At 38.9% G+C, this 24,346-nt stretch overlaps 1 protein-coding gene across 9 annotated transcripts in view; it reads right to left on the bottom strand.

The window, feature by feature from the left end:
• KATNIP (katanin interacting protein) overlaps positions 1–24,346 on the bottom strand; it is a 65,907-nt gene that overhangs the window by 39,433 nt on the left and 2,128 nt on the right. For 3 of the 9 annotated variants that reach the window (XM_087734584.1, XM_087734577.1, XM_087734585.1), the window contains exons 3-12: positions 23,376–23,545; positions 17,274–17,356; positions 14,770–14,904; positions 12,450–12,711; positions 10,914–11,063; positions 8,652–8,815; positions 6,439–6,551; positions 5,878–5,992; positions 5,247–5,453; positions 930–1,070 (exon numbers count right to left, since the gene is read on the bottom strand). In XM_087734584.1, coding sequence (XP_087590710.1) covers positions 930–1,070; positions 5,247–5,453; positions 5,878–5,992; positions 6,439–6,551; positions 8,652–8,815; positions 10,914–11,063; positions 12,450–12,711; positions 14,770–14,904; positions 17,274–17,356; positions 23,376–23,545 — 1,540 coding nt within the window. The remainder of the gene's footprint in view (positions 1–929; positions 1,071–5,246; positions 5,454–5,877; positions 5,993–6,438; positions 6,552–8,651; positions 8,816–10,913; positions 11,064–12,449; positions 12,712–14,769; positions 14,905–17,273; positions 17,357–23,375; positions 23,546–24,346) is intronic. The other 6 variants (XM_087734578.1, XM_087734579.1, XM_087734582.1 and 3 more) reach the window with 6 other exon arrangements.

Here is a 24,346-nt window from a genome sequence, read left to right on the forward strand (position 1 = left end):
ATTTCCTGCATTATATTCAATAGATTTGGTAACAAATCATACTATTACCTCCAAAAACAGCAGTCTCTTTCGCACTCTCTAATGATGACGGAACAGTCTGTAGCCCACATTTAAATAGAAAAAGCTATTAAAATTCCAGAAAATAAATATAAATCATGTAGTAAATTTGTTTAAGCTGTCCCTTCCACGGCTGTTTCCATAGTATAAATTACCATATGTGCTTACATAAGAACATGGATGAGAGCAAAACCAGAGGGATAAAGCCTCTTATTCATAATCCAGGACAGCAAATCCTCTTTAATCCAGTACCTGGGATTTTTTTCTTAACATTGCAGTATACAAACAAGAATAATTTCCGTGGTGACATTCAAACACACAAACAAGAGACCATCTGCCATGAGATGTCTCTCTTGTAACACTAGATTACTTGTTTTATTATGAACACACAGTTAGTATACTTTTTAATTAAAGTGACAGAACCAAAATCGAGCAACACTCAGCCTATTTATACCTATATACATGAGAAAACACATATTTAAACACATTTATTTATATCGTGATAAAACAACTGCAAGTTCTGAATATTAAGATGCATTTACCTTTGTATCTTTATTTCTCACCACAGTAAAGGATTAACTGACAGAATATGCATGCCTTTTATTAGGTCTTTAGAGATCTTTAATAGCTTTGAAAGAAAATACTAATTGTGCCTATGAAAACGTATGAAAATGTAAATGTTAACTTACATTGTTACCACTTACAATTAAGACAAGCAAATTTCACAGTAGACATGGACACCTCCTAGCTCCCTATTTTATTAGAGAAAATGGTATCTACTTTTATTTCATACTTTTGGAAAGAAGATCAAACTGAATTTCCCTAGGCAAGGTAGAGCATACACACAGAGGAGTTGAGAAAAGACTACTTACACAGGGAGTTGTTGTGTTGTAATTCCAAATCTTGATCTTGGATATACCAAAGTCATGTGACCGGGTGAGATTGCGGATAACAAAGTAAAGTTGGATGGGTGGATGGAAAGGGCACATCCAAAGGAAGCTTCCCTTCGTGGTCTAAAAACACGTACAAGCAGACTGTCACTAATACTCTTTCTCCTAAAGCAGCATATTTTAATTAACTCACCACCCCACAGAAAAATATACATCGATTAGAAAAGTAACCATTTCATAAAATCTACTATGTTAAGAGCAAAACATTAACCTCATTTCCAAGCAGTAAATCTGACTCTCCTCCCTGTAAGACAGCTCACCAACAACCTGAAAATTAGATAAAGGTCAGCTGCTTGCTGTCCTGGTAAGACATCTGCATGCTCACAAATGACAGGCAGTCTGCCATGCTTTGTAACTGCAGGGTCAAAGCAAGCCCAGTTTATCTTAATCAAATTAATCAGCTTGGCAGGCACTAGAGGGGATCACTGAGCACAACAGACACTGTATAATCATTTTACGATTTCTTGAAGTGCTTACATTTCTGTTTTGCCCTCTAAAGAGGGGAATCTGATAGAATTTTATTTCACTGCCTCTGTTTTAATCAGGCTTTGCAGACAACTAATTTCACTTACAGATCTATTCCTTAGAGCTGTATATAGGACTCCACACTTGAAATTTTATAAGAAATTTTTTAAGACATCACAGAAGCTCCCAACATGAATTTTACAGACAAGTGACAATCAAGACATTTTAAAGTACCAAAGAACGCCTAATTCTGGACATTGTTCAGAAGTGCTACCTCTACGTGTTCAGAAATGGAGGAAAAGGATGTGTGGCAGCTCAGGAAGAAGCAAGGAGTAAAGAGTTGCAAAATCAAAATGATGAATATTAATATACTTGATGTCGAATGTTACCCCAAACCAGAGATGAACGAGGCCACAGAGATGAATGAGGCCACAAAGCAAATATACATGCAGACAACATTTCAGTGATCCAAGATTAGCAGATAAATTAGCTCCCTTTCTATTTTCAATGATATACAGTACATGTAGTCACACGGTAGGTACACAAAGTCAGTATTTTTCCACATCCTTTCACTTTGAAGTGAGTCTTTCAGTTTTGCCTGAAGGCAATAGCTACAAAACTTCCCTATCAAGTACTTTAGGTGTGTGCCTAATGATGGTAAGGACAGAGCTCTGCCGGTCTGTTCAAAGATATCATGAATAGATCCACTTCTCAGAGCGGTCATCTACATATTCCAAGCTCTAATGGTCCACAATGTCTCTGCCCCAGAGGCCTCTCAAAAAGCTTTGGGAGACTCTTGTTGCTTTGAAATGTCAGTGTTGGGCATAAATAGCCATAAGAGTGCCAGACAGGTTTAATCCTTTCTATATAAAAAAAGAAAGAAGTTTCTTAACATAAAAGAAATTAAGGATAGCCCTCAAACCAGTGTGAACTGAATTCCAGGATCAATTTCAAAGCTAGATCGTGTTATTAAAGTCATACTATGAACAAGAATCATTAAAAAATCATTTCCTAACAGCAGAAAACATCTGATGAGCAATCCATCTCCAGACCTCTCAAGTCAGGACCTGAAGCCCTAGCAATCAATAGATTCTGGTGTGCACCGAGATAGCACCAGAGGTGCCTTCACAGGAGGGCACCAGATTCAGCACCAAAACGGACTCTGGAGAGACCTGTTCATGCTTCTCACTAGTTTCTCTGCAAAGTTGCACATGATCTTCCAAACAATAGAAGGCATATCAGTGCCACGCTGAGTATTGTGTCTTGAGTGAGAGGCAGCTGTAGAGATCATTTTGTTTATCAGTGGAATTAACTGCTTAGGACTGAGGATACACAAATTCACAGGTGTTACAGTCTCCATCAGCAGGTCAAAGATCTGACACCAGAAATTGAAGGCACCTTGATGAGTCCGTGCCAAAACTCATGAGACTGTGGAGGACTCTCATGTTTTATCACTAAGAGTGATGGTGATGTCTTTGCCTTCACATCATGTCTGGAGTTACTGTCTTTGCAACTAGCACTGAAAAATCTAGTGCAAAAGGTCTTTGAACCTTCAGGGTGAACCTGATACGTCAGGAATAGGAATTACATTTGAACTGGATCAAGGAAAAAAAGCAAGAGTGGGAAGCTTTGGTCTTAGATGTTGTGGAAGACTGGCCCAAGACACTGCTTTGTGTGGGCACTGAAGGTACACCTGATGGAGAGTAAAGGAAGGCTTGAGCACTGTGAAGAGGAATGACGTGGGTCTGAGGGTTCACCGTTGTGAAGAAATACCTTTGTTAGATATTCCTAGAATTACAGTTACCTGTCCTTGTTATTCTGAGGTTTAAAAGACCTATATATGCATGTAAGAATCAAAAAGGTTTACAGGAAACAATTTTAATGAAATGCCTTATCTATGTACTATTAAGCATTATATACCCTCAGGCACTATTTCCTTAGTTGAGAGTACCTTATGTTCTGCCAGGCATTTTTTTCTTTTACAGCATATCAAGAAGTACAAGGAAGGAGGCAATTAAATACATAAACCAATAAATAAATAAAATCCCTGATCTTCAATAAGAGTATGTCTATTCTCAAAGACAAATGTACACGTAAATGATCAAAGATGGAAGCGTTTCAACCGAGGTAAAGTGAGTTTTCCACAAAGTAAGTTTTTATGTTAGTTTTCATTCTGTTGAAAATATCAGTTGCTTGGAGATTCATTAATTTGTTGGTTTTTCTAATGTACCCAAAGGCTTTCCTGTATGATCTGAAATGTACACAAACTGAAAATGCTGCTTTGACTTCTGAAGGAGTCTGTAGTTCAGTTATCACATATCCACATTCTGAGACCATATTCCCTGTCCAGATTGCATCTTCTCTGATGCAGTACCTTTCCAGCTTCAAGAGAGGAGATTACAGTGTCACAAATCAAAGGAATATATTGACCAATGAAATATAAAACCTCATTACTTAAGAATAATGGGATATATAAATATGTGAGAAATGCTGAGAATAACAGGTTTATGACGGATTAATGAATATATTACTACATAATTTAAAATTATCTAGAAATCTGAGAGTCGCTACTACTACTACTACTAAGTGTCACCTGCCAGAGAGCACAGCCTATAAAGGAGAATGGGTATTGATGACACAGCCTATAAAGGAGAATGGGTATTTACGACACCCAAACTGCAATTTTCAGGAGACAGTAAGAAAGATGTTTCAAGTAAAAATATTTGTCTGGAAATAATATTTCATTCTGAGTTTCAACTAAATTTCAAAATACTGCATATTTGCCCTCTTTCTATTCTCATTCACCCTACAAGTAGAGAAGTATCGCTAGCATGAAATGAGTTAAAATTTATGTTTTTTAACAGACTAAGTCATTTAGTATCCTCATCCACTAAAATCATACTAATTTTTACTAGAATCCTAGCACTAAAGGCCCATGGAGACAAAGGACACACAGTGAGTGTGCAGCACTAATGAAATTATGGCTGTATGAAGGGCTATGGACATTTGCTAATCTCTTCAATAGCATCAGAATTTCATACCAGTTATTGTCTTTTGTCCATTGTCTTTAGTATGTAAGCACTTCATGTCTCCTCATTTTACTGTCTCACAGAAGAGCCATGAAATACTTTTACCATGCCACACATTTTTCTTAATCTCGTGTTCAAAACTACCTACCTACGCATTCTTATTCTTCCATGATTGTTCCCTAGGTAAAAGGATAACAAGGGGACAGAAGAAAATAAGCATGTTTCCTTCTTAAGTTTACTTAAATTCATATTAAACATCTGGAAGAAGTTAGCAGTGAAGCTCCTATACCTTCAGATCACAAGAATTAAGTTTATCAGCAGACATACTGTAAAAATATGAAATTCCCTGTCCTTGAAGTTTTGCGATCTCGTTCTACAGATGCTATGATTACATTACAATACTTTAAAAACTGAATGTGTTCTTTCATCCAAGACAACACCACAGAGTTAATATATAAGGAGGCAGAGTTAAAGCTGCTTCCTTCCAGTTGCTCAGTTAAGTAAGTCAGGCAAATTAATCAAATTCTGTTCTAAAACAAAATTATAACTGAATACCAACATCTTGGACAGGAAAGCTGGATTTGTTAGTAACAAGCAATATTTGTATTTTTTTAAATTATCAGATAGTTGTTATGCAAGTCAGGTTCAAAATGCAATCATGTTTCTAAACAAAAAAAACTAGTGATCGAATATTAAAGAAATATTATAATGAGAAATTTTTATATCCAGGACTAAGCTGTCTTACATTTAAGTTCTTATTGACCAAGCAGCACAAATCCCCTGGGTTGTCAGCATTTCGAATGTCCACATCATGAGGAGACACAAATATCTTTTCATTGTATAAATCAAAGAATTCCACCTCGCTCAGGCCCACATTTACTGGATTTCCCCAGTTAGAAAGAAGTTCCATAGTCACATAAATGGCATCACGTACTTCCATACTGGTTGTCATCTGGACCAAAATGAAATACAGTATAAACATAAGTGACAAAACAATAAAATGTGGAACAAAATAAAGACTGTTAAGACTACAATACTGATGAGTCAGAAGCAAAAAGCTTGCAAACTCAAGGCTATCTGGATGACATTCATCATTCTGGGTTCCACCAATTCTGCCCCACATCAACTAATAAATCTATCAGGGTAAGAGAAAAGAACTTATGATCCTCTTACAAAGCCTAAGGAGAAAACAGTTCTCTCTGTCTGCTTCCTTTGTCATTCTGATGAACAAAGGAACGGTGCTAAATTCTCTTCTCTTATCCTGCCATAGGTTTATTAGTTGACATGGGGCAGAATCGGTGGAATACAGATCATTCAATGTGCTTTTATTTCAGTAATACTGGGAAGCATCAGTTGTGGTGCATATATACACAAACCTTCTCTCTCAACATGGAACCTACTTCAGATTTGTCATCAGATAGGAATATGTCATTATCACAGGCAGAATGGCTCTCAGGCTCCGGAAGGTCTTTCAGAAGTTTCTTCTGTTGTCTGAAACATACATATTCTTTTATGTGTTACTTCCTCATAATTCCCGTATTTTTAAGGAATAGTTTTGTTGGTGCGAAAGTGAAGAGATGATAGGATGAACCCACACGCTCCACAGAAGAAGCCCATGTACCCCCATGCTGAATGACAACTGTTGCAGCATCCCACCTTAGATACACAGAGTTTGGTTAAAAGACTGGGCTCCAGTTCTCAGCTGATTCTGAGGCAGTCTGAGAAAGTAATACATAGGTAATATGAAGACAGAGGGAGATGTTGGCAGTTCCCTGATCCACAGAGACTCGCCTAAGGCTGGAACCTTCTCCCTGATTTGCTACTACTTGCATGATGTCTCAGGTATCTAAAGATTACCAGGTGTAGTGGTATACTGGTGGTATACTGAAAAATATCTCTTCAAAAAAGGAAGCTAGCCTTAAAGGAAATATATATACCTGCTTCCAAAAGGACAAATCCTTTCAACAGCTTTTGTGACTGCAGTCCTTGTCTGGCTTTTTTCTGGAGGTTCAACCATTGCAGAAACAACAGATGAAACAGAAAATTTCTTCTAAGTAAGAAAAAGATGAACGCGTTTCATTCACATTGTTCTCTACATACCAATGAGTATCAGCCTGCATCTCTGGAATAAATAAGAGTTTGGGCCCAACTCTGGTCTCGGCTAACCTTAGCTAATCTGTAACTCTATACCGAGTTAAAGCACATTTAACAGAATTCGTCTTGATTTGCAATGAAAGAGCTGAGCTTGGAGCTTGATCTTCTATGTGGAAGAAAAGTAACTTAAAAGCATTCTCTGATGACTATTAAAAAAATATATATATATGTCTGAAATCTCATTGTATACATTCGGTAGGATTCAGTTGGCCAAAGCTTTGGCACAGGTCTGCCTAGACTTTCTCCTTCTCAAAAAAAGGATCGTAAAGACTTTCAAACCCAAAAAATCTCAGTTTTATAAGAATAAAATCTTGATTTATTTTTTTAAAAATAGAATTATCAGTAGTGACTATCTAAGAGAAAACAGAGGAAAAGTCCTGCAGTTCTTACAATGTTATGGGCTCTTTTTGTGCCTGTACCCCACTTTGGAAGTATACCCTGCTCCCTTTGTTATTTTTCCTAAAAATTTGTTGGTAGCTTTTGCCAGAGACAGAATACTCAGCACAGTGAATAACTAGTCAGATGAGGAATGGCAGTCCTTCTGTTCTTAGGTCACTTCCATTTCTACAATTTTTGAAGAGTAAGAGAACTTTAAAATGCTTAGAAGTTAATTACCTTTTTAGTATTAAAAATTCTTCATTGTTATACATTTAAATATCAAAGGCCAAGTTCCACAATCCCTTAATTGCATAAGCAAAATTAAATTACTTCTGGAAGATCATTTAGGTCAGCTTTAAGACTGAGAACTCACAGTGGGTTTTTGAAACTCCACCTCAAGTGTCAGGGTAAAATTACATCTATTTTAAGTATTATTTCATTACTTTTAATTCAAGCACAACAGTATTAAAATGTCCTAATGTTAGCAGAAACATACATTATGTGAGAAAATTCAATGGAATTTGTTCTCTCGGTCACAAGGCTATAAATATCTCAAAAACAAGAGGAATAAGGTTGAAAAGTTGACCTAGAGGGTGAAATCATATGTAAAGTACTTACCTATAGTAAAAGAACATTGTAACCTTTGGTCCTAACCAAAACTCCCCAGAAACCTAATGTTGGCTCAGCGATGACAGTGGATACATATTCATCATAGCATCAACTCACAACTTCAGGGAACATCAGCTTAGGTTAAAGTAGTCAGCTGTCTTGGAAACTCTCAGAATTCAAATAAGTAACTCCAAGAATGTCTAGGCATCTCTCTTTTCCTTCCTATAAAAATGAGTCTCCTAAACATCAAACTGGAAGCAGACTTTGAATCCAGGAACACTGTCCATAACAGATAATTTTGTAAATTTCAGTTTATGCTCAAATTTCTTCAAGTACTTTCTTTCTGTTAGGAGAACTGAATTACTGGGTATGCTCAAAGTTTAGCTAGGATTGTCAACACAAACCTCCTTACTCTTTAACTTAACAAGGAATAATGGTGTGACCTGAATCAGAAGGGAGTGGATTTTTGTTGATTTCCTTGTTTATAAGGTGAAGTTTTAATTGCTTTTGAACATGGTTGCTGAAGATAAGAGATGTACACACATTGGTGCAGAAAACCCATACGAGCTCCTCCTCACTAAGAGCCAGCAGCGTACGTGACAGCTCTGCTCCAAAAGCAGAGCATGTATTAACAGGGAACAGTGCCCATATTAATGAGTCCAGTAGGAAGGTAGCATTTATTGGTATGGAAATCACACATTATCTTGTTTAAGAAGCTTCCAGAATGAAAATGGTTCAACCAGGCCTGCAGCTGTGCATTTGACTGTATAGACATATCATGTGACTGGTCTATCAGTTGCTCATTGATCCCTGAAATCAAGAGAGAGCTGTGGGATGCCATCCTGAGGAAGGAGATTAAAGAAAACCACCCTATGGAAGAATAATACAAATTAAATAACACTTAAGAGGCATCACTATTCATTCATACATAATCTTAATGTACAAGAGACTGTAATTCATGGGGGTTTTGCTACTTGATCAAACAGCCCTTTTCTGTATTTTGCCATACCTTTTGAGGGCTTGTGGAAACTGTCTGCCTTTGCAGATCTCTCTGCAAGACTTCATTTTCAATTTGCATTGCTTTAACCACAGCTGAAACTGAGAGATCAGGATCCTTCTCACACTCATTCTTTCGAGTTGCTGAAAGTGGTCTTTCTGGTCGACTTAATGGTCCTGCCACCAAAAGAAGGAAGGAATATTCATTTGTCCAAACATATAAGTATGGAACATTACAACAGTGTACATGTGAAACATCCAATTCAGTTACTGACACAGGGCATTGCTAGCAGTCTGTAACCATCCCAAGCAAGGCTGAATTGCTCCAATTTGTTTTCATACTAAGATTCCAGGTCACATCTACTTTAGACAGCTGAAGCAGTATCATAAGAGGAGAAAAACTGACAAATGAGAAACATAATTTTTATGCTTTAACATTTTTTTTATTTGCTTTATTCAGGTATTTAATGGAAATGCCTTGTAACAGTTCACTGAAAAAAGTATATATAATTTCAGCACACCTGAACTTTTTCAATGTAACTGGGGTGTTCAGCTATCTTGGAGGAAGACCCAGAGTCTTCTAGCAAACAAGGGGAGGCAGGAGTTGCTATTTGCAAGGCAAAATAAATGACCTTATCACTTAAGTAGTCATCAAAATGCCCATACGCATCCCAATCTTCCCAAACATCATGGAGAAACAGAAACGTCACAGCCTATAAACAGGTTTAAAAGGAAGGAAATAAAATTTAATGATAGAGGATCTGAGACTGGACTAAAAGAGAAGCACAGTGCTTCTATTCAAGGTCTTCAGAAGTCAAGGGAAGAAAAGAGACCAAAGTTGTACAGACATTAAGATCAAGTGAAAATATACATAACAGGCTGATATGCAAATGTGCTCATACTGCTGCAGTGAGGTTTACTAAGCAGGAGAGTAAAATGGGAGTGGATGCTAGTAACATGAAGTCTACCTTGAAAAGACAGGAAGTTAAAACTGAATTGAGATTTGCATGCATTCACATTCTAAGCCCTATGCCGTCTTCACTCATAAAAACTTTCAACAAGCATTAGTCATCTCTCAAACACACAGACAGAATAAAGTCCTTTTTATTTTTCTATACTATACCATCCCCGTGAAATGAAATTAATTTAAAGATTTAAAGTGATAGGTGGACAGAAACAGTTCTAACAAGCACTATTATAACATGAGAAAATGCTACACACGTCTTTGGAAAATGGTCAAAGCAAGCATCTTCTCAGACAGATGGTGGGTGAGGGTCTCAGAAGCTACAAAGAGGATTTATTCTGAAGCCAAAAAGAACCAGCTTCTTTTCCTCAGTTTGGTTTTCTGCCAATTAAGAAACTAATATTTTGACTTTTCAAACCATTAGTTTTATTGCTGTCTTGGGACACATCTGGATTTTGCTTTTTAGAAAAGTGTCTTAACCATAGAGTATGGTAAGTCTGAAAACTTTAACTCAGACATTTCAAAACTCAAGTTCATCAGACTTGTCCAATTAAGGACTGTGCTGAAATAACAACTGCAGCTATGATTTCAGCCCCTAGATTTGGGGTTTGTTTGGGTTTTTTTTTTAAAGCCCAGGTAAAGACCACACCTTAGCAGCAGATTTCTAGAATAAGCAGCAGTGCTTTCAAAATGGTGTTCTCCAGTCCAGGAAAAACATTTTCCAGTCTGGTACTAGACACCCGCATACCTACCCAGCAGTGGAGACTGATCTGCAGTGTTCAAGGTGTAATTCAAGTACAGTCCCAAGCAGCAACAGAGCTAGTTTTGCTGTGCTGTGGAAAACTATGCCTTTATTGCTATAAATGCATTGTATTCAAGTCTTCCACCAAAGTGTCAATTGCTGATTTTACAAAGACTCACTTCTGTTAATACCACAGGGAACAGATCTCCATGAGGAAAGTGGGAAACACAGAGCAAGCACAAGGACTGAAAGGGAGAGGAAAAAGTCTTATGCTGTGGAAGCAAAAAGAGAAGGAAGGTAGTAAAGACGTAGCAGAAGACTAAATTATACGAAGTATATAGGCTCTGGACTTTCTCACAATTTTACTTAAGTCAAAATACTTGAGGGGGTAAAAACAACAACAAAAAAACACACAAAAAAAAAAAGGACAACAGCTAAGAAAAATCACATCATGACAGATGTGTGCTGAAATTATATCTGAGCCAGAGGGGAAAAAAGCATGAAAACTCTCCTTATTGACATTATATATTCTTATCATATATATTAATATACATTTATATGTTTCTTACTAGAACAAATTCTTTCATGTCTTTCCTGCTGCAAAAACTCAGCAGAGAGTGGCCGAGTGATTTTATTTTTTAACACGATTGGTCTGACAGGAATATACATTTCAGCATTATCTTTTCTTTTTGCCGAGAGAACTCGTAGTGGCTTCACTTCTGCAAGATAATAAGGGAATAGAAATAATCAACTTCAGAGATATTTAGGAGCAGCCAGCCAGGGAAAAAAAGGATCTTAACTGCTAAAATTTTGTCACTTTAATTATGCTGGCATAGTTTAAGTGATAACCTCCATCCTCCCTCATTTTCACTGATACTGCTCTACTGACGTAGAAGTACATATGCATGCCTTGCACTGACTTCATGACACAAAATAAAATATACCATTATAAGGTACCAATATATCTCATCTGTACTAGATATTTACCTGCATCACTGTCAAGAAAAGCAAAAATAAAAAAGAAGGCATGAGTCACTTATTAACCTAGTTATACCAAAATAAATTCTTAAAATATAGACTAAAATGTTGTCTTATGTAGAAGTTTCAAAGGGGGAGAGTGTTGCCTAGTGTAGTTCATAAGAGTACTTCTTCTCTTTTTTATTTGAGAATTATTAATGCCTCCATTGTTTGCATCACAGCTTTGAAACTTCTCTCTGGAAAAAAAAAAATCATGTACTCTTCTGGAGATCTTGTTCTCATTGCTGCTCCATCCCTTGTTCCTGTCTCTTTGTCTGCCACCTCTCCCCATTCACACTCCACTACCTCTATGACAATGAGAGGAACACTCCTTTACTCAATTTGTTCAAAGATTGTTCCTCTTAAGTTAGGGAATTAGCTATGGATAAGGAAAAGAGGGGAAAAAACCAAAACAAAACAAAAAAAAAAACACCAATGAATGTACCTGAAATGCATGGAGAGGGAATTTTGAGAAATACTGAATGTAGGTAAAGGTCTGTTTTCTGCCTGGACTCTGTACCTTTAACAAGCTAACTATCTTTGAGACCTAGTGACTGGGTTTGGGTTTGGACATTGAGGTCTCCAAAGGAGAAGACCTGACAAGGAAGTGGCTCATAGACAGACAGATTTGTTTTCTCTAATTAATACATCTTTCATCAGGGATGAATAGCACATGCTATGACGACAGGTACCCAGCATCGAGGATGTGAAATGGAGGAAGCTGAGACTGGGAAGATTTGGCTGCCTGGATTACTGCAAAAACAGTTCAAAAATATATTAAAAAAATAATAATCTCTTGAAAAATCTCACAGACAGTCTGAGACAATCTTTGTTCAAGCGTCTAGGCCTGGTGATGCAAGTGGGTTAAGCAAGGATATATCTTTGTCTTTGCAAAAAATTTCCTAACATAGTAGTAAGAGGATGCCAGTCTCCCAAATCAGATCAAAACAACAGGTTTGTTGAAGAGCATGAAAACTCATGAGAGTATGGAGTAACCATTAACGATTAACCAGCAGCAATTCCCTTAAAGTAATGCTCTCAAAGAATTATTACAGCACTGTAGTAGTGCATAACACACAGAGACTTACTACTTTGATCCTGGTTGAACTCCAACACAGTCAGGGCACCAGAATCAAGGCCAGAGCATCTCCCAGCATCCTGATGTTCAGAAGTTTCTTTCTGCAGTGATTTACTGCTATGCAACTGAAGGCCTCCAAAGCTTGTAATTGTTTCCTCAGTGGGAGATGGTTCTGAAAACACATCCTCTTCAACAGAGTCATAATCATCACTAAGAGAGTCTTCTTCCATCCTTTTCTCTTCTATACTAAGTTGCAAGCTTCTTCTCAATTTCTAGTACAATTCAAACAGATTTGTCAGAAAAAGCTTAAACATGTATTTTAAAATAAACCAATGTGGCTGCCTCTTCCTCCCCCAGGAGAAAGAAAAATCTTCTCATGAACTCAGAGCCATGATGCAGCTAAAAATATTCACATTCCTATGCCGTGTCTTCATTCCTCTGATGAGGACTTGTAAAGAAAAATCATCCCACAACTCCTTTGTTCCTTCTCATCAGAATCCTTGCAGGAAAATTCTGTAGGCCACGGAATTTTTATGTGCAAAACCAATTTTTAGGAGTAAGTTACAAACAGGAGGTAAGTAATGGAGAGGGCAAGGACATATATTTTTCTAGACTCACACAGTTAGATTACCCTGTCTTTTGGCTTGCTATTTGAAGACTAGCTGCAATCCAGATTTTCCGAATGCCTTCACAAGACTACAAAGCTAATGTAATAGCAACTCCTTTATAAGCAATTGGATCAATGGTAATAGTCCTGTCTTGTACACACCTGTACCTCAAAAAACAGTAGGAAAGGCTTGTGGTCTAATGGACTAAGCTTCCAGTTTGCACAGATTTTTTTAATTGGACACTCTATAACAGGATTTTATGCAAAAACTAATCTATTTTGAAATTTACTGTTGAAAAAACTACCCTGCCTCTCTCAGCATATGCCACAAACAGCACAGATGATGCTGGAGAGCCTTTTGTTGTTATGAATGTAAAAGGAAAAGACCTTGCATATCTTAAATGCATTTTTTCACTATTTTGTTGGTGTTAGAATTTTGAGGTAAGTATAGGTAAGCAAACTGTATGAGTAAATTGAAAACCTGAAGCTATCTTAGGTACAAATGAACTGTGACAGTGTATGTTCAGGTTGCAATGAAGGCTTCAAGCTGCTCTTCTGCTACAGATAACACTTGTTAGGGAATCCATGTTGACAGAAACATATTACAAAGAGCAGGCAAACAGGTTCAAAACAGGGTCTATAAACAACCTGAGGCTTGATATTGAGCATGTCTTTATGACAGTCAAGACTAATATTTCCAGCTATTTGACAGGGAGTTGTACAGGCTTTCTTTTTAGTTTGAAACCTCATGACATCTGCATTGTAACAAGACATTCAAGAAAACATATTATAGCTTCTGGAAAACCAAAAGTATTTCCATCTGGAATACAAAGAAAAGTAAGGGTTTGGTTTAAAATTATTAGCTTACTACTTACACATAAATGATTATAATATCCATCACTGTAAACAACTTACTAGTTTCTAAAGAAAAAAAAAATTCGTAAGCTCAAAAGCAATATAGGAAAGGTAGAAAGATGCAAGCTAGGAAAATATGCTTGGGAAGTTTGTCTGATGTCAGTGGTAAGATCTGTAGACAGTTTCATATATAGATGCTACTCTGCTACCCAGAAAAGCTTTATTGATGTCATTAATTGGTTAGGCAGAAAAACATCCATAAATTATTGTTCATTTATTCATTTTTTAAGGACAGGACATTTGTGAAGTGTGCTAGAACAAACTGCAATTAGTAACCGAATGCAAGGCTGAACTGTCAAACAACAGAGTCAATACAATAACAACCCTTGATGGAAAGCAACTGTATTGATTATAATATTTTAAAAACTTTACTCTGACTTCTGTTAGGTAAAACAATGACATGCAACAATTTTAGCATGATTATTCAAAAACTCACCCAAACCCAGAAAAAGTTGTTATTTAAGCTTTCTCTAACCTGATAGCCAAGAGTGACATTCATGTGGACAACCATTAAGTGAACTGAAAGAATCTCCTTGCATGAAATACCTTGGTTCTACCCAACAGAGACAATACGCTACCTCTTTAAATTAGGACTTAACATGTTATAGCGTTGTTGACTGAGATTAGATTTTCGAAGTAGTTTTACTTTCTCTTTTCACTTTTTCCTTCTTTATGTCACATCTCATCAATGCAAAATCATCTAGTGAAAGAAACACTTTTTGCATGCTCTAGTCAAGACTGATACCTGGGCCCATTCACATTTCAATTGACACTACCATGAACAATAGATGGCAACTGCCAATTGTACCTGGGAGTAACAGAGAAGATCATCACCATTTGTCTCCATGCTCAAGCTTTCATAAGGTTCAAAATCCTCAGAGTACTCAAAAGGAGGTTTAATGCAGAGTTTAGCCCCCCTTTCTGTTTTAATCTCCACAGTTTTCTGTTAAAAGAAGCATCCAAAGAAATTAGACACCTTTTGTGCTATCACAACGGCAGTACAAAAAGAATAATCATCCCATTTTACATAACAATATCTAGATCAAGCAACCTTTTTTCCCTCTGTTCCATAGAAGGATTCTGTCCTCCCGGAGCTCACCTTTGGGCCCCTGCATTGTGGTTTAACTGCCCTAGTCAAACTCTTCACCTGCTGCTGCTATCCCCAGAGTGGGTCAGGCCCAGCACACATCATGCGTTTGGCACCAAAGTGAGTGCCCATTGGGGTTCATTCCCTCACCTCACCAGGTGAGTGAAAAAATGACATAGCAATCAACAAAATAGCGGAAGTGCAATCACTTGAAGCACAGGCATGTAAAGAAGTGCTGGTGGAACAACCTTATGGCAAAAGCTCTCAAGCCTCTTCTGGGGAATCGGCATGCTTGGGTGCCTCTCTGAAATGCATCTACACTAATGGAGAACAAACACATGGGGAACAAACAGGAGTTAGAAGCTTGTGTCTGGTTACAGGGCTATGACCTCACTGGGATCACAGAGATATGGTAGCATAGCTCACAAGACTGGAATGCTGTGATGGATGGACACAGCCACAGGCTGAGAAGGAACTGTCATCCTTTATGTGAGAGAGAGCTGGAACGTATGGAGCTCTGCAAGGAACAGGTCAGGAGCCAGTCAAGAACTTCTGAGTCAAGACTAGCAGGCAAACCAGCATGGGTGCTGTTATAGCGGGTATCTGCTATAGACCTCCTGATCAGGAAGAAATAGATGAGGCCTTCCTCAAAAAAATTGAAGAATCCACAAGTTCAAAGACCCTTGTCCTCATGGGGTACTTTAATAAACCTGACATCTGCTGGAAAGACAACACGGCACAGCTCGAGCAATCTAGGAGATTTCTAGAGTGCACACGGGACCGAGGAGCCAACAAGCAAAGGTGCTCTGCTGGCAATGCTGAGAGAGCTGGGACTCTTCAGCCTGGGGAAGAGAAGACTCTGGGGGATCTCATCAATGTGTATAAATACCTGACAGGTATCTGCTCACTGACAGGACAAGAGACAATGAACACAAATTTAAAAAAACATGGAACTCCATATGAACAGAAGAAAAAAAATTTACTGTGAGGGTGATCAAACACTGGAACAGGTTTCATGGAGAGGTGGTGGAGTCTCCATCTGTAGAGTACTCAAAACCTGCCTGGACACAGTCCTGGGCAACCTGCACTAGCTGACCCTGCTTGAGCACAAAGATTGGACTAGAAGATCTTAAGAGTTCTCTTTCAACCACAAAAATTCTGTGATTCTATGATCTCTATGTATGAAAATGACTACTTGAAGTAATTGCAATTTTTTTAAGATGTATTACTGTTGTGTGTAATATAATGAGGGGGAAATGTTATGCCATAAGCATTCAGGCACAAAGATTTCTTTGCCTTTGTAAATGTCAGACATGGCTGCAAAAGTGGTTCAAATTAATTTATTTTACTTCATAATTAGGATGCAATCAAAGTATGCACAGTGTCAGTTACTCAAGCATGGCTAAAGAGGGGTAGAAGACTTGAGAAACTCATCTTTCCATACCACAGAATTTCAGTACTCCAAAATATGACAAAAGAGAAAGCAGGAAGTGCATATATCTCTCTCAAGGAATAAAGTTATCTTTAAGTAACTTTTTCCCCCCACTTTTGAACTCTTGTGCAGACATATTCCATAGGGGGGTCCTCATAAGTGAACAATGGGAAGAGGACAGTTTCATTAAAGGCAACATGTGATCCAGAAGTCTGTGCAAGGATATTAAACTTAGTTATCTGGGGTTCATACACTCCTCTACCACTTTGTAAGTGCCAGGAGCAGAGATGTCCCAGAGAGAAGATCCTAAGGCAACCTGGCTTTTGATAGAATGTGTTCTTTCAATAATTCTAACTTCCTGCCTCATAGCATACCTTAGCCCAGCCTAAGTTTGACAGTTTTGAACATGAATTGCTAGGTCCTCTCCAAAATAAGAATCTCCATCCTTTGCACTAGATGAGCTCTTTAGGCTTGCCATCCGAGATGTCAAGCAACAGCTATTCAGCTGGAGGACAGATTGAGCCAATTACGTCCAGGCTACAAAAAGTTTCTGTGATGGATGTCACTGAAACCAGACCCTTTCAATAAGATTTGCCTCTTTAGGCTTCAAAGTAGACACAAAACTGGTCAGGGTATCATTTCACATTGTCACTCAGTATCCAGACCAAACCAAGACTCAGATTCTACGAGAGTCCCAACTGCCCGCTATCTACTACTTGCAACCAATTTCCCCTAAAATTATGTATGATCTAAGACTTAGTTCAAAGATGCATTTTTTCAAACTGTTTCTTACCTGAAGCCAACCTCTGCGTTGTATTTTCCTTGGTGCAGTCTCTGTGCTGCGTTCTTGCAACTCACTCTCTTCTAGCTGGGCTGCTTTTTCAGAATGTAGAGACAAGAATTAGAAGACAGAAAATAGAAATACGGTATTTGACAATATACACCTTAGTTCATGTTCTTTTTTTTTTTTTTTTTACCCAGATGAGGACAGAAGAGTAAGTCTTTGACATGTAAATAGTATCAACAACTGAAAAGGGATTCCACTTCAGATACTTGCTAGTTGTGGATTAGTATCAGGAGTTTTGAAACTGCTCAGGGACAGTCATCATCATGAGTATTCAAGACAATAAATTGTTTAAAGATACATTAGCTTAACAGCAAGTGAAGCCCCACATTCATAGATATGAAAGTATAGAAATACCATAGAATCATAGAATGCTTTGGGATGGAAGGGACCTTTAAAGGTCATCTAGTCCATCCCCCCTGCAATTGGCAGGGACATCTTCAACCAGATCAGGTTGCTCAGAGCCCCATCCAGCCTGTCCCTGAATGTTTCCAAGGATGGGGCATCTACCACCTCTCTGGGCAACCCGTTCCAATGTTTCACCACCCTCATTGTGAAAATTTTTTTCCTTATGTTCAGTTTAAATCTACCCTCCTTTAGCTTAAAACCATTACCCCTTGTCCTGTTGCAGCAGGCCTTGCTAAAAAGACTATCCCCATCTTTCTTGTAGGCCCCCTTTAAGTACTGAAATGTTGCAATAAGGTCTTCCCGCAGCCTCCTCTTCTCCAGGCTGAACAACCCCAGCTCTTTCAGCCTTTCCTCATAGCAGAGGTGTTCCATCCCTCTGATCATTTTTGTGGCCTTCCTCTGGACCCGTTCCAACAGGTCCATGTCCTTCTTGTGCTGAGGACCCCAGAGCTGGACGCAGTGCTCCAGGTAGGGTCCCACCAGAGCAGAGTAGAGGGGCAGAATCACCTCTCTCGACCTGCTGGCCACACTTCTTTTCATGCAGCCCAGGATACGGTTGGCCCTCTGTGCTGTGAGAGCACATTGCTGGCTCACGTCCAGCTTTTTGTCTACCAGTACTGCCAAGTCCTTCTCGGCAGGGCTGCTCTCAATCCCTTCATCCGCCAGCCTGTACTGATACCGGGGATTGCCCGGACCCAGGTGGAGGACCTTGCACTTGGCCTTGTTGAACCTCATGAGGTTCACACAGGCCCATTTCTCCAGCTTGTCCAGGTCCCTCTGGATGGCTAGATGTTCTAGAATAGGCGTACACATCATTCTAACTTCTAGCTGGGTAGACAGTAAGCTGTCTTAGGAAGCCAACCAAGCCCAGAACCCATACTACTGAAGGCAGACTCCGATAGACAGAGTCCTGGTGAACCTCAGGTGATATGCTGTGTTTGCAAAAGAATTGCGTGTATTTACTCTCAAACTAAGGAAACATAAGGTATTGGCAGATTAAACAGAATGTATTAGGTATTTAACATACTGTGCAGAGAAGGATTCTTCATGTACAAGTCATAAATGAAGGACAAACAATAATTTTCCTTCATTTCTAAGGCAAGGAAGAGTTGGTTCCAGAATTTCTGCAAAAATCCTGTGTATGGTCAAGCAGAACTAAGGATTCCTGTGCTGGAAACGGTCCCAACTTACAGTGGAACAATGGATTTTTGAAAAGATGCTTTCTTTGAGACAAAGAGACAAACATCTTGCAGGTCAGATCAGCACCCTCAACAGAGCAAGGACACCACCAACACTCTCAATAGCATCCTAAATAAAGGCATCTCATTTCCTATGTCCAAGACAGATTTACAGCTTCCATTTCTTCTCAGTGGAAGAAAATAGCTGATGCAAAACCTTTTTTCTTTAAGCCATAATTTAATGGTCACCCTAAGCCAGCAGAAACCGGCACTACCAATAAAAGAAGCAGTCGTCCTACAAAGGTCACAGAATCACAGAAAGATTTAGTTTGGAAGGAACCTCTGGAGGTCACCTAGTCCAACTTTCCATTCAAAGCAGGGCTTACTTCAAAATTAGACTGGGTTGCTCATTACAACTCTCAATACCACATTTTCTTTTTTGGGTTGGACAATGCTACATGCACCTGTGCAGTGAACTGTTCAGAGAATTTATATGGGCAAGTGTTAAGTGAGGAAAAACATAAAAGAGAGATTACTTTTAATTGTAGTCACTTGTGCAATCTAGTTTACCATGAGATTGCACAAATACTGGTCCAAGCAGGTAGGACAGAACAGGCACAGGTTAGGACCGTTCTTGGGGGAACAGTGTATACTTACGTCAATTTAGAGTGATCATAAAATTACAGAGCAAGAAGAACAAGATGTTGTTCTATTGCTTCAGCACAAAGGATCTGTCTCTTAGGCCTGAAACAGGACTAAGAACAGAGGGGAAAAGGAACAGATTGCTCCAAGGAAGAAACAAGATACATAAAATCTTGTCTGGCAAAACAGCCCTTCCAACTACAGCTCCTGCTACTCCATTAGGCTATTCCTAAGTAACTCCAGAAATACTTTGCGGTCATTAGCATTGGTGCTGATTACTGTGGGGCTCTTCTGGCACTGAGGGTGAACTGTCCTGAGATAAGCATGGTCTGATTCAGTCACTGCTTTGGGACAGAATTGGAAGCATCTTTCACTTTCACTTCCTAAGCAATCCATCTCTTCTAAGCAACTGCCCAGAAGGCCACTCACACATGCTCTAAATGTAAGCAGGAAAAAGGGACAGGGTAGGACTCATGCTACCACTGCTGAGTATTTGGTTCTCAGAATTGTTTGAGTATTTTGTGATGGATTCACGTGACCAGGTCTCTCTAAACCAGGAAAAACAGTAGTTCAAATCCCAGACAGAAGTTCATAGAATCATAGAGTCGTTAAGGTTGGAAAAGACCCTTAAGATCATTGAGTCCAACCGTTAACCTAGCACTGCCAAGTCCACCACTAAACCATGTCCTCAAGCACCACGTCTACCCATCTTTTAAACACCTCCAGGGATGGAGACTCAACCACTTCCCTGGGCAGCCTGTGCCAGTGCCTGACTGCCCTTTCAGTGAAGAAGTTTTTCCTAATATCCAATCTAAACCTCCCCTGGCGCAGCTTGAGGCCATTTCCTCTCGTCCTATCGCTTGTTACTAGGGAGAAGAGACCGACCCCCACCTCGCTACAACCTCCTTTCAGGTAGTCGTAGAGAGCAATAAGGTCTCCCCTCAGCCTCCACTTCTCCAGACTAAACAACCCCAGCTCCCTCAGCCGCTCCTCACAAGACTTGTGCTCCAGACCCTTCACCAGCTTCGTTGCCCTTCTCTGGACACGCTCCAGCACCTCGATGTCCTTCTTGGAGTGAGGGGCCCGAAACTCAACACAGTACTCGAGGTGCAGCCTCACCAGTGCCAAGTACAGGGGCACTATCACCTCCCTGGTCCTGCTGGCCACACTATTCCTGATACAAGCCAGGATGCCATTGGCCCTCTTGGCCACCTGAGCACACTGCTGGCTCATGTTCAGGCAGCTGTCGACCAACACCCCCAGGTCCTTTTCTGCCAGGCAGCTCTCCAGCCACTCCTCCCCAAGCTGATGCAGTTGAGTTACTCGTCTGTGCTACAAACATTACTTTAGAACAAAAATGTCTTTCCCATGGGATGGATGGGATGTGAATACCAACCACTACCTGTTTTGGCACACAAAAGAGGTCCACTGGTGTCATTCCTTTGGAGACTTGAGCTGACAGTGCCTATTCTAATAGCCAAGGACTGAATAGTACATCATCAAAATATTAGTCATAATCAAAGGAGACCCCACGCTACCCTTAAGCGATGTCTGTGACCACACCGATATTCACTGGAAGTACATACCTGGTTGTGAAACTATGTCTGGGTTATACACCCAAAGAAATGACAGTATACCTAGAGACCAGATTCAACTACCTTATAAGCCCATCATTTACTTTAATTCATTTACCAAGCCTAAGCGTAAAAAGTTTATCAATCCCTATTATCATGAATTACTCCTAGGGAACACAGACAAAGAAAATAGTCCTGACAAATAGATTTATGATGACATTTTCAGGAACCACAAAGAGGGATTTGTGCCCATTCTGTATTATTAAGTATCACACATTCCTAATTTTTCAGTGAAGACTAATCCCATAGATGGATGCTTTAGAAGTAATAAATGATGCAATAACTCTCATGGGAGATGGATAGAGAAGAAAATTCAGTGATGTATCTCAGCTAGAAATCTTTTCTGTAAGTAAAATCATATTCAATCATTGAGAAGAAATGCCTAGAAATGAAACAGACCACAAAATTGCTAAGGTACTACCCCCAGGCAAGAAGCTTATACAGATCACCAATGACTCCCACACTGAACTCTAGTGGTAAAATCAAATGAAAGAAGAAAAATGACAGGATGATGATTTAGTTGATATTTTTCACTGCAGCTACACGTGTTTAAAATAACAACATTGGATAGCTAAGAAACAGCGAAACACACTGAGTTTTCTTCTGCAGAGATAATGCTAGTGGCTCTAAGTTGGTGGAGCTGAGGAAAGGAACAGAGACAGCCACTGAAGTCTTTAAAGGTCCCTAAGACTAGCTGAAGTATTTGGCCTTACCTGAATCAAATGGCATTAAGCGACCATAAAAATAAACAACTTTGGTTAAGCTTAGAGATAACAACTGCACAGCAAAACTTGAAGAGGAAATTTCTCTTGACAGAGTCCTATTACGGCTGCTGCCACAATATCCCTGCACAATTTTTGGACCAAAAAGTCAAAGACATCGTTTTACACCCTCTTATCTACCTAAAGGTGTATCATCCCACTGTGACAGAGCACACAATTTCCTTCTTTTTCCAATTTCCAGAACATGAACTTTTTTGCATCATTACGCATAACTTTTTACTTTCATATGGAACAGTAAACTAGGTGACTAGCTGATTCCCCATCACCATCCCATATAACCTGCAAGAAATTATACAGCAGACAGCTAAGCCTAAATGCAATTAAACTTGAAAACAAATAGTATGTAGCCAGTGTAGCAGGAAAACAAAGAAAAAAAAAGAGATTGAGCTTAGAGTCATGGTTAGAACGGTTACTGAAAGAGAATTTAGTTTCCGGTATTGTTGAGACTAATAAACTTTCAATCATAATAAGTTACCATATTAAGTAACTTTTCAAACTCTGTCTTCATTTTTAAGTGAAAATAAAGCTTAAGCAGACACTATCTACACAGCAACAGATTAAAAGAATACACTCTGAAATAGACAGGTTGTAGCAAGTGTGAGGATAACAGACTAAGGTTGGTAAACTGCTTTACACAAAGATTTAACGAAATCAACTTTATTTTCATTATGCTAAATAGATTAGAAGGCCAGTAAGCTCACACTTTATACCTTCATACATGCAAAATTGTTCTTGTCACTACATTGCCCTCTGTGACAGACAGACTTAAATTAGAAATAAAATACACATTTTTAAATAAAGCCAGCTAATCACTGGCAGAAAATGGTAGATTTTCTTTACTTCAAATATTTAAATAAAGATTAGCTGTCTTTTTAAGACAACTATTACAGCTGAAACATAATTTATGAGCTTAATGCAGCTATTACTGGATATAATTCAATTATAGTCTATGTCATCAAATGTCATTTGTGTACAGGACACCAGACTTAGACTACCAGACCAGATCTTAAAGTCCATCAGTCCATCAGATCTTAAAGTCTACAAACGGTGTTAGGTACCAGAGAAAGGCATACAATTATTTTACACTGGCAATTTATATATGTTTATAATCTTCCAGTTTTAGTTATAACTGTTAAACAAATGGAGAGGCAATGAAATTAAACTTTGGAATTAGTTAGGGACCAACTAAGACTTTGATAGGGTGTTGCAGAGACTGTTCCTTACATACAATCAGCTTAAGTACTGTGATGAAAGAGTCCCATGGAATTTCATTCCACCAAGCTCAAATGCTGCTGTCTCTTTATCACAGTCTGACCAGTAACCTCACCAACTGAAATACAGCTCTGATGAGTAAATGTTTAAAATAGTTCTAGATTGCAATCTCTGTAAAACCCTTATGTAACTCACCATTTGTCCTGGTGGTCTTTGTCTTGTTCTTAAAGTAGCCATGTGAGTTGATTTTTTTGCGGTAATTTCTCAGCTCTGAATTAGCTCCATTCAGATACAGAGAAAATCCTTGTTCTAACTGCTCCAGTTTGATTTGTATAGGATCCTTTCTTTTTAAACGGCCCAGTAGCCTGAAGTAGAAAGGATAATAAATCATCCTTACGCAGCGCATATACAGGTGGTCAGATTAGCAATAAATACAAAAACACAATGTCACAAAGCTGAAAAATATGTTCACAGTTCAAATAACTATTTCAGAATATAGCTTCCAGGACCTGTTCCTATTCTGCAATGCTTGTATGAGTATCCGCATACTGCGACATACGAAGTTTGACCATGCCTCTCCCTTCTGAGATTTTTTCCATGTTGTTTCTCATTTCACATTATTTTTTTACATTTGGTATTTAGTATATTTAACCTTTCTTCTTACGAATTTTTAGGAGTTTTACTTAGAATTTCAAAAAGCTTAAAAATGGTTGAACTCTTTTCAAGAAAAGAATAAGAAAAAGATTACTTGTGTTTTGAAACTTGAGGGGGAAAGCCCCCAGTCAAGAGTGCAGTTAGAGACACCAGAAAATTAAAGTCTGGGTAAAAATAATATTAAAAAAACACCCTTCCCCAGGCGCAATTTCAGTGAAACACCTACCCTCCTCCCTCTTCCAAGTCTCATCTTCCCTCCTTTTGCCAGGGGTTATACTCAGTCCATCCTAACTCCTTCGGTGAGGTGACATGCAGGCCAGAAGGTTGGGGCCATGTGGGTGACAATTTCCGCCTGCCCCTGCACAGTGCTTCCTGGTTTCCCTTGACTCCAGGGTGGGTCAATCCACAGGCCAAAGTCCCCCAGGGGTGTATCTGTTCTGAAACCAGTCACATTTTTCCAAGAGTGTGTCCCCAGCCGTTTCCCCAGCACTCCTCTAGGTAGCATGCCTCCA

The sequence above is a fragment of the Nipponia nippon genome, unplaced genomic scaffold (assembly GCF_047370975.1).
Source record: "Nipponia nippon isolate SJK-2023a ecotype South Korea unplaced genomic scaffold, ASM4737097v1 scaffold_5, whole genome shotgun sequence".
NCBI lineage: Eukaryota > Metazoa > Chordata > Aves > Pelecaniformes > Threskiornithidae > Nipponia > Nipponia nippon.